Source organism: Uloborus diversus, unplaced genomic scaffold (assembly GCF_026930045.1).
Source record: "Uloborus diversus isolate 005 unplaced genomic scaffold, Udiv.v.3.1 scaffold_14, whole genome shotgun sequence".
NCBI lineage: Eukaryota > Metazoa > Arthropoda > Arachnida > Araneae > Uloboridae > Uloborus > Uloborus diversus.
In genome coordinates, this window is record NW_026558098.1 from 2,348,278 (window position 1) to 2,359,065 (window position 10,788).

The following is a 10,788-nucleotide window of genomic DNA, read 5'->3' on the forward strand; positions in this document are numbered from 1 at the left end:
GACACAGGGCATGTTGGAACTGGTGAACCAGATGGGTTGCAATTGCTGAGGGAAGATTCATTCCCGTCCATGATATTGAAACAAACTTGTTTATTGTTCTCCTTTAAGAATGACATTTATCAGCTAAAAGTTCAAAAGGAGTTGAAGTGGAACTTGTTAACAAGGACCTGTATGATCGACATTATTTTCCTTTGATCTTTTGTGTAATTTAGTTCTTTGTCATTGAACAAACTGATGGTAGATGGATAAAAATAAGCATTTCACAAGTTGTTCTTTTCCTTGCTTACTCCTTGCGCAAAGAACCTGGTTTGTATTCACAGACATTGGTAGTCGGGAAAACTCGATTCTTTCATAACTTACTGATAATCAAAAGCTGCTATGGTCTTGAGAAAACTTCTCTATTCACCAGTAAAACATTCTACCGTGGTTTGATTTATCAGCCATGAATCAATGGAATCCATCATCCATGAATTGTTAAAAGTCCTTTCTGAGTGAAAGCTCTTCAGGTATATTTTTTGATGTTTTGAACCTCTTGTAAAAATTTGTGCAACGAAAATCCGGACTTGGGTCCGTACTTGTTCAAGAATCTTCTGTTGTGTTCCTTCTCAACAGGCATGAGTGTTGAAAGTCCTTTCTGAGTGAAAGCTCTTCAGGTATATTTTTTGATGTTTTGAACCTCTTGTAAAAATTCGTGCAACGAAAATCCAGACTTGGGTCCGTACTTGTTCAATCATCTTTTGCCGTGTTCCTTCTCAACAGGCATGAGTGTTAAAAGTCCTTTCTGAGTGAAAGCTCTTCAGGTATATTTTTTGATGTTTTGAACCTCTTGTAAAAATTCGTGCAACGAAAATCCAGACTTGGGTCCGTACTTGATCAAGAATCTTTGTTGTGTTCCTTCTCAACAGGCATGAGTGTTGAAAGTACTTTCTGAGTGGAAGCTCTTCAGGTATATTTTTTGATGTTTTGAACCTCTTGTAAAAATTCGTGCAACGAAAATCCGGACTTGGGTCCGTACTTGTTCAAGAATCTTTGTTGTGTTCCTTCTCAACAGGCATGAGTGTTAAAAGTCCTTTCTGAGTGAAAGCTCTTCAGGTATATTTTTTGATGTTTTGAACCTCTTGTAAAAATTCGTGCAACGAAAATCCAGACTTGGGTTCGTACTTGTTCAAGAATCTTCTGTTGTGTTCCTTCTCAACAGGCATGAGTGTTGAAAGTCCTTTCTGAGTGAAAGCTCTTCAGGTATATTTTTTGATGTTTTGAACCTCTTGTAAAAATTCGTGCAACGAAAATCCGGACTTGGGTCCGTACTTGTTCAAGAATCTTCTGTTGTGTTCCTTCTCAACAGGCATGAGTGTTGAAAGTACTTTCTGAGTGAAAGCTTTTCAGGTATATTTTTTGAACCTCTTGTAAACATTCATGCAACGAGAACCCAGATTTGGGTCACTATTTGTTCAAGCGTCCTCTGTCGCTTTCCTTCTCAACTGACATGAGTGTCAACACCAGCAAAAAGTCCTACTCATGTGATTGCTGTACAAAGACTTTTTCTGCCCCTTCAAGCTTACAGAGACATATCTATACCCACACAGGTGAAAGACCGTTTTCGTGTGACTCGTGTTCACTCACGTTTACTCAATCGTCCAACTTAACCGCGCATAAGAAAATCCACACGGATGAAAAACTGTTTTCGTGTGAGGTATGTTTAAAGAGATTTAGGAAATCTGCACACCTAAAGGAACACATGCGAACTCATACCGGCGAAAAGCCCTATTCGTGTGGAGTTTGCTCAAAGTCTTTTGCCCATCTTTCGGGTTTAAAGAGACATGGCAATGTTCATACTGGTGAAAAAGCTTTTCAATGTGATGTTTGTTCAAAGACATTTGCCCAGTCTGCAACATTGAAGGTACACAAGAGAGCTCATACCGGCGAAAAGCCATACGCGTGCAAGATCTGCTCAAAGACTTTTTCTGACGGTCGATATATCAAAGCGCATTTGAAGACCCACATCAGCACAAAACCATTCGCGTGCGAGTATTGCTCGAAGGAATTCGCTGATGCTTCGGACTTAAAGAAACACTCGAGGCTTCATAGTGTTGACGAAATATTTCCTTGTGGGTGTTGTTCGAAAACATTCTATAAGTCTTACGACTTAAAGCGGCATGCGAGAGTTCATACAGGGGAAAAGCCGCATTCTTGTCAACAATGTCCAAAAGCGTTTTTTTCCAGTACCAGGCTGAAAGCTCATATGAGAACACATACCGGCGAAAAACCGTATGCATGTCAATTTTGCTTACTGTCCTTTTCTCATCTGACAAGTTTCAAAAGGCATTTGAGGGTGCATACAGGAGAAAAGCCCTTTGCCTGTCAGTATTGCTCAAAAACATTTTCCGAGGCCTCAAAATTAAAAGTACATGAAAGATATCATACAGGCGAAAAGCCATACGCGTGTCAATATTGTCCGAAGACATTCGCTGGCAGGCCGAACTTGAAGCAACACGAAAGATTTCATACCGGTGAAAAACGATTTCCGTGTGAGCAATGTTCAAAGTCATTTTTTAGTGGTAGTGACTTAAAGAAGCATATGCGGGTCCATACTGACGAAAAGCCATATTTGTGTGACTATTGTCCAAAAGCATTTGCTCAAGCCCCGCATCTGAAAAGCCACCTGAGGACTCATACCGGTGAAAAGCCGTTTGCGTGTGAATTTTGCTTAAAGACATTCGCTCATTCTCGAAGCTTCAAGCAACATATGGCAACTCATACAGGCGAAGCACTGTACGTATGCGAGTGCTGTTCAAAGGCGTTTTATACAGCTTGGAAGTTGGACAGACACATCAAGACCCATGCTGCTGAAGAGTGATTTTTGTGTGCGTTTTGTGCAGCGGCATTTTCTGGTGCTGCAAACTTAACCCCTTCAGACCTGGTGTCCGGTATACTGGATATACATTTTAAACAGCTGCTAATCATTTAATAATTGATTTAATTAGTTGATTTTTTTTGTAGTTGACTCTTACATTCTACTTATTATAATCTGGGAAATAATTTTTAGTTTCGGGATTGACAACACTGACATATAAGGATTGAGAGGTAGGGAGTGGCTCATTTTTCCAACCATGGATTTTCATCTGAAAAGCGAGGGTTTTTTTTTTCCTGATTTTTTAAAAAATATATAATATTTAATGAATCATTTCAAACGCTTATATTATGTTTTATAATTGTTTGTAGAACATTTTATTATGTTTGTTTGGTATTTCATTGTTTTTGAACATGAAATATTGATTTCAAAAATATAAGTCCGGAATATTGGATGTGCCATAACTCTTTTAATTTTTCTCCTACGAACTCAAAATTTTGTCTATAAGATACCCTTTACCATAGTACACTGTGTACCAAATATCAACATTTTTGGTCCAATATTTCATAATTCCGACTGAAGGGGTTAAAGAAACATATTAATGTCCACTTTGGTGAAATGAAGAATTAATGGGGCCAACACCGAATTGCCGAACAGGTCAACTAGGTCGTGACCTTGGCCCCCAAATTTTAAGGTTTCTCCTCCTGGCTAAAATTGTTTGCGTTCCAGTATTAGAAAATTCACCTTCAAAAACATCTGTGCGCAACAAATATCAAGAGGCACATTTAAAAAACAAGCTAAATTATGCAACCGTAATTATAGAGCAATGAAATAGTGATCTCTGTGAGCATTTATCCAGCTTTTTTTTTGTAACTAATTTAATTAATGAAATAAATATAGCAGTTGTTTGTGGTAACCCTTTTTTGAAGTTTCTAACATTCCAAGTTTCCAACTATGCTAGCAAAAATTTCAGTTCTTTTTCTTAAGAAAGAATTCAATGTCTACATACTCATATATAAAGTAGCTTGTCCTGACAGACAATCAACGCACAGCCAAAATTGCTAAGACTAGAAAGCTGAAATGTTATGCGTAAAACTTTTGTTGATTTTATAACCTAAGCGCGTGCTAAGAAAGGAATTTCGAGAATTTCGATTTTAAGGAGGTGAAATGGGATGGGGAACCTTTCGCACTTGTATGCAAAATTCTCGAGAACAGGCTCGGGTTCAGGGTCGAACCAGTTGCTAAAAAATTCAAAATTTTACGTCGATCACGAATATCCCAGCCTCTTCTACTTAAAATGCTAATTACTGGAGACATTTTTTAAAAACTGAATTTTACGTCCGCTTGAACATACACTGTATGATCAAAAGTATTGGGACACTTTCATTTATTTACATTTTTATGGATTTTGAGAGAAATAAGATACTTATAGCTCTGTAATTTTTTTTCTTGTAAAAGGTATTCTCCAGCTGTCATTTTCCCAGAAAAATTTAATCTGCTATTCATTTAGGGGACCAGCAACAAATTTGGAAAACAAAGAAAGGGATTTTGATCATCCTTCTATGTAAATGTCTGGGAATAAGCTATAAATTTCATAAACAAGTTAACAAATTATGTAGAACCTATTTTTTTTTCGTGAAAGTATATCTTATACCCATGGAGACATAAGCATTTTTTTTTTTAAATCAAAAATGCAAGTTTTATTTGAAGGTTTTCATTTCACAACACACGAAGTTTTCCGTCAAACGTTACTAAACTCTCATAATATTTGACAGCATGCAAGAGAAATGTAATAAAGAAATTTGAAATTAAAAGAATGAGAATTTGATGAAATATGATCGTTGAAATAGGAAAATATACACTTTTGCAGTCAATATTCCTTTAAAGGTTGAACTTATTTTTTCCCCATCTGTATAGGAAGTTTAAGTGTTTTGACAATGAAAAAGGTGTGTTGACACTTGATACTATAGCAAAATGTACAATCTGTAATGATTAGTTGAGTCCTAAACTATTTATAAAATTAAGAAAAAAAATCGCGTGTTTCAGTAATCATGAGACTTATTTTAAAATATTGTAACTCTACAGGTAAGTTTCGAAAATAGCCAATTAAGTCATGAAAAATGCATTAATAAAGGTTTAACAAAACTTTTTATCTAATTAGTGTTACGAACTCTACGATAATCACTTTCCTAACCTATACCTTTTTTCATAGAACGCACTTTTTGATTAAATTACTAGCTGTTGTGAAGATGAGGCTTTATTTTATTTGTCCCAAGTACCAGTTGTGACTTGAAAATCAGTTCAAATCACAGTTACAGAAAAATTCAGTGACTACGTAACAATAAAAGTTGTATTTTTGATGTTTTGAATGCAAATTACATACATAACATGAAGTTTAAAAAGGGGAAAAAATATGGCATTCTCCTTTATATTAGGATGTATTTTGACAAACCGACCATTAAAAAAAAAAATGTTTCGGACACTCCAGTGTCCTAAAATAACGTGAAATGCCCCTATGTTTGAAGATGTTTCTTAATGTGCACTAATTTTTTTTCAGCAATATTTTGGGCCAAATGATGTCGGATGCTAACACGAGATTCAATTAGCAGTTTTCATTCATCGAAGGAAGTTAGTTGGAGGAAATATTGGAGTCATCGCAACCAAACTGAAGCTTTCTTATTTTCTTAAGCTTTCAAAGGAAGTAAGGAAGTAATAAAAGAATAAGGTGCAGTGTGTTGAAGAAAACGTAGACTACAAGACCAAGTTCAGGCTTTTTTTTTCGTGATGTCTTCAATGGTGGTGTGAAACATTACACATATTGAAACTGGTGAACATGGAGGTTACGTTTGCCAAGGGAATATTCCTTTCCGTCCATTTTGTTGAAACAAATTAGTTTTTTGTTCTTTGTGCATAGTATTTGTCAGCTAAACGTTCAAAAGGAGAAAAAGTGCAACTGCCCTTAACAAGGACGCGTTTGAGTATGTTATTTTTCCATAATGGTTTGTGTAATTTTTTTTCATTGGATCTTCGTTATTGAACAAACTGGTGGTTGATGGGTGAAAATAAGTTTCACGATTTATCTTTCCTTACAATCTCCCAGTTTACAAAATCGAGTAGGAACAGACATTGCTAGTCGGGAAAACTCTATTACTTTCATTGCTTATTCTTGCTAATCAAAAAAAAAAAAAAAAGAAACTTTACCTTTCCTTACAATTTTCCAGTTTACAAAAACGAGTAGGAACAGACATTGCTAGTCGGGAAGACTCGATTACTTTCATAGCTTATTCTTGCTAATCAAAAAAAAAAAAAAAAAAGACGAAACTGCTATCCGAGAAGAAACCTCACCAGCCATGAATCAATGAATTCCATCAATATTTGTTCAAGCATTTTCTGTAACTTCCTTTTTAAACAAACATGAATGCTAATATCGGGAAAAAGTCCTTCTCGTGTGAATGCTGTGCAAAGACTTTTTCTGCCGCTTCAAGCTTACAGAGACACATGACTTCCCATGCAGCTGAAAAACTGTTTTCTTGTGACTCTTGTGCAAAGACTTTTTCTGCCGCTTCAAGTTTACAGAGACATATGACTTCCCATGCAGTTTAAAAACTGTTTTCTTGTGACGCTTGTGCAAAGACTCTTTCTGCCGCTTCAAGCTTACAGAGACATATACTTCCCCTGCAGCTAAAAAACTGTTTTCTTGTGACTCTTGTGCAAAGACTTTTTCTGCCGCTTCAAGCTTACAGAGACATATGACTTCCCACGCAGCTGAAAAATTGTTTTCTTCTGACTCTTGTTCCAAGACCTTTTCTCAATCTTCTAGCCTAGAGGCATATCAGAAAATCCACACTTTGAAAAATATCCATTCGTGTGTACATTGCTCAAAAACGTATTCCAGATATTCCGATTTGAAAATGCATCTGAGAGTCCATGCTGGCGAAGAAAACCCGCATACATGCAGTTATTGTCCGAGGATATTTTCTAACGCTGTAGACCTAAAGAGACATATAAGTACTCACTCTGGCGAAAAACCATTTTTATGTGACATTTGCTCAAAGACATTTGCCCAGAATTCGCATTTAAAGTCACATAGGAGGGTCCATACCGGCACCCCTACAATTGTAAAAATTGCAACACCCTACAATTGTAAAAATTGCCCAAAGGCGTTTGCCGATGCTTCAGCCTTAAGAAGACATACGCTTACCCACACTGGCGAAAAATCATTTTCATGTGACATTTGTTCAAAGTCATTTGCTCTATCTTCAAGATTAAAGGTACACAAACGAATCCATGCAGACGAAAAACCCCATTCATGTGACATTTGTTCAAAGACATTTTCTAGTTTTTCGGATTTAAGGAGACATAGCGCTGTCCATACTGGTGTAAAACCTTTTGTATGTGATGTTTGTTCAAAGAAATTTACTCAGTCTTCAGAGTTGACGATACACACGAGAGTTCATACCGGCCAAAAGCCATATTTGTGTGAGTACTGTTCAGAGGCATTTGATGACGATCGACGTCTGAAAGCTCATTTGAAGACCCACATTAGCATAAAACCGTTTTCTTGTGAGTATTGTTCGAAGTCATTTGCTGATGTTTCAGACTTAGAGAAACATATGAGGCTTCATGCTGCCAATAAAGGATTTTCGTGTGATTGTTGTTCAAAATCGTTTTATAGATCTTACGACTTAAAACAACATTCCAGAATTCATACCGGCGAAAAACCACATAACTGTCCACACTGTTCAAAATCGTTTCTCAGAATTACCGGGCTGAAATCGCACGTGAGAACGCATACCGGCGAAAAACCATACGCATGTGAGTTTTGCTCACTTGCATTTTGTGAGCGGTCTACCTATAAAAGGCATTTGAGGGTGCATACTGGCGAAAAGCCACATGCCTGTGGATATTGCTCCAAAACATTTTCTTCTGTCTCATACCTGAAAGAGCATGAACGATATCATACAGGTGAAAGACGATTTTCGTGTGAATATTGTGTAAAGGCGTTTTTTAATCGTGGCGACTTAGAGAAGCATGTGCGCGTGCATACTGGCGAAAAACCATATAGCTGTGAATATTGTCCAAAAGCTTTTTCTCAAGCTGCTCACCTGAAGAGTCATTTGAGATCGCATACGGGTGAAAAACCATATGCGTGTCAATTTTGTCCAAAGACATGTGCTCATGCTCAGAATTTCAAGCAACATATGGTAACCCATACAGAAGAAGCACCACACGTGTGTGAATATTGCTCAAAAGCATTTCACGCAATTTCAAAGTTGGACCAACATATGAGGACCCATACTGGTGAAAAGCCGTATTTGTGTGAACATTGTCCAAAAGCATTTTCTCAAGCTGCACACCTGAAGATTCACGTGAGATCGCATACTGGTGAAAAGCCACATGCGTGTCAATTTTGCCCAGAGGCATTTGCTCGTGCGCAGAGTTTGAAGCAACATATGGTAACCCATACTGGCCAATCACTGCACGCGTGCGAGTTTTGCTCAAAGACGTTTTCAGCAGCTTCGAAATTGGATAGACACTTGAAGACCCATGCTGCTGAACAGTGGTTTCCGTGTGAGTTTTGTTCATCGGCATTTTCAGATGCAATGGGCTTGAAGAAACACATGAATACCCACACCAACCAAATAAAGAATTCATGTGAGCAAGAAGTGATTGACGAGCAGGGCAACTAGATCTCGGCCTGGACCCTCCGATTTTCAGAGTGCTCCATATGGCTGAAATCGTTTAAGTTCCAATGTTAATTATTCCCCAGCAAAAACGGGAAATAAATAAAACGATGTACATTTACCACACTAGCTATATAATGTAAACGTATGTATAGAGAAATACAACAGTTATCTCCATGAGCAGTCATCCAGCCATGTATTTTCTTTGCAACAAATTGATTTTGTGAAATAAAAATTAAAAAAAATGTAGTTGATAACCCCTTTTTTTTTTAGTTTTACACAGCATATGACTATGTTAGCAAAAAATTCACTACTGATTTTTAAGAAAGTATACAGTATCATATTTGATGTTTTAAGTATTTCTTAAAAGTCCACTATAAAATTAATGTATGAATATATCTCATCTTATTTTCTGTTGTGTATTTTTTTTTTTTTAATTATTAATTTCAATAGCAAATTACAAGAATGAAGTGGGAAATAGGCTCACATTCGAAAATGTTTTTAAGTGAAGGCATAAAAATACAAATCTGTAGACCTTTTTTTTTCATTTATTATTATATTTCGATTGTGATTATTCATAGTTCTCCAGAATTACTGAAAATTTAGCCACAAATAATTCGTAAAATTATTTGAAGAGTCAGATTTTTTTTGTATAATTTTTACAGCGTTTAGTTAGCTCTTGAGCCTTGACTGATAGCGTTTTTAGACCAATGAGTGAATGACAATAGTTCAAAAATGACTGAGGGTCGATTATTTTTCTTTTCGACTAGAATACCTGTGGCAAGAAATTCAAATCATTAATACATTTGAAATGGCTACCAAAAAAAAAACCGTCTTTTGTGCCGTCATTTGATTTTTTTTTCCTTCCACAGTTTAGGGAAGAACTTGCAGCACCATCAAATTCGTGATCTTCTCTATATTAATGTATGCAATTTAACAAAGCTTCCCCCCCCCTACACACAAGCATCATCACTAGGCTTCCGAAATTATGTTTCGAAACTTCCCTTTTCCAAAAAATTACTAGATGTGCCGTAGCTAGAGTTTCCAATCCCGAATCCCGCACGAAATTTAGTGGGATTTTCGATCCCACAAGGGTGTTGCATGTAAACAATTCATTTTTTGCCTTCCATAAAATGAATGTGACTTTGTGACTAAAACCAGTTGACTACAAATGGTATACGGAGTTCGAGATAAAACTAAATCATGTAACAAAAGCAGTCCTTCCTAAAAAGCACAATTTTTTTTTTGACATAAAATTACCCTTTTTAGATAATTCCCGCGGGATTGGCTACTTACGATCCCGAAATTCTGCGGGACTGAGATTGGCGCGGGATTGGAAACCCTAACAGTGGCAAAATAACAGTAAACGGCATGGCAGACTCTCGATTTCAGCAGGCCGGGATCTACGTATCCGCAGTGTGTGTGTGGGGAGGGGGGGGGGGAGTTCGTACTAAGGGGCCCGTGGCTCTCAGTGGTGCAAACATGCAGTCGACAATTCGGGGGACTGCTAATTTTTGCAGGGAGGTCTAAAATTTATAGATCCGGGCTTGGTTTCAGATTATTCAATTTTTCAGGTTTCACAGGGCCTAAAATATCTTCCTCGAACATGTCAACAACTCTCTGAATATAATCTGACCCTGTTAGCGGGTGTAATTCACAACTTCAACAAACTATAGGGGGCACTGCAGCCACCGTCTAATGGCGGATGAAAAAGGTAAAACAAGCGCATGCCGTAGCGTAGAAAATGCTAATAAGCCTAGTAATTTTTGTTTATATGCATGATTTTTTTGTTTTATTCTTTTTAGGTTAATTTTTAAAGTCTTGTGAATATTCTGGCCCACGTAGAAAGAAATGAGAATTCAAAAAGCATTACTAAACGTCAGAAATTGATCCAAATTACCAAATTCGTAGTTCTAAGCCGCCATTTCCACGATGTTGAATTGGATATTTATTAATTCTTGATAGAACTACATTTTCAGTGTGGCCATAAGACTGACAAGAACAACATTTAATTCCAGATAATTTAATTATATATTACGAATTATTATCAAAAGAAGAAGATGATACTTCTTTGCTTTGCTTGGCTAGCGCTAACTGTTTTGCATTTGTAGCTGAAATATTTTTCTCAAGTTGCCGAATCGCTTGATTTTAAATTTTTCTGTTTCGTATGTTTATAATTTCTGAATTATGATTTAATTCTGTTATGCTATGCAAATCATCAACGAAATTCTCACGGATATTTATGCTTGTAGT

At 36.7% G+C, this 10,788-nt stretch overlaps 1 protein-coding gene across 1 annotated transcript; it reads left to right on the forward strand.

The window, feature by feature from the left end:
* Positions 1–5,433: 5,433 nt before the first annotated feature.
* On the forward strand, positions 5,434–8,736 carry LOC129232795 (zinc finger protein 845-like). Its single transcript, XM_054866896.1, has one exon. The coding sequence runs from the start codon at positions 6,601–6,603 to the stop codon at positions 8,539–8,541; it is 1,941 nt and encodes a 646-aa protein (XP_054722871.1). The 5' UTR covers positions 5,434–6,600; the 3' UTR covers positions 8,542–8,736.
* The last annotated feature ends 2,052 nt before the right edge of the window (positions 8,737–10,788 follow it).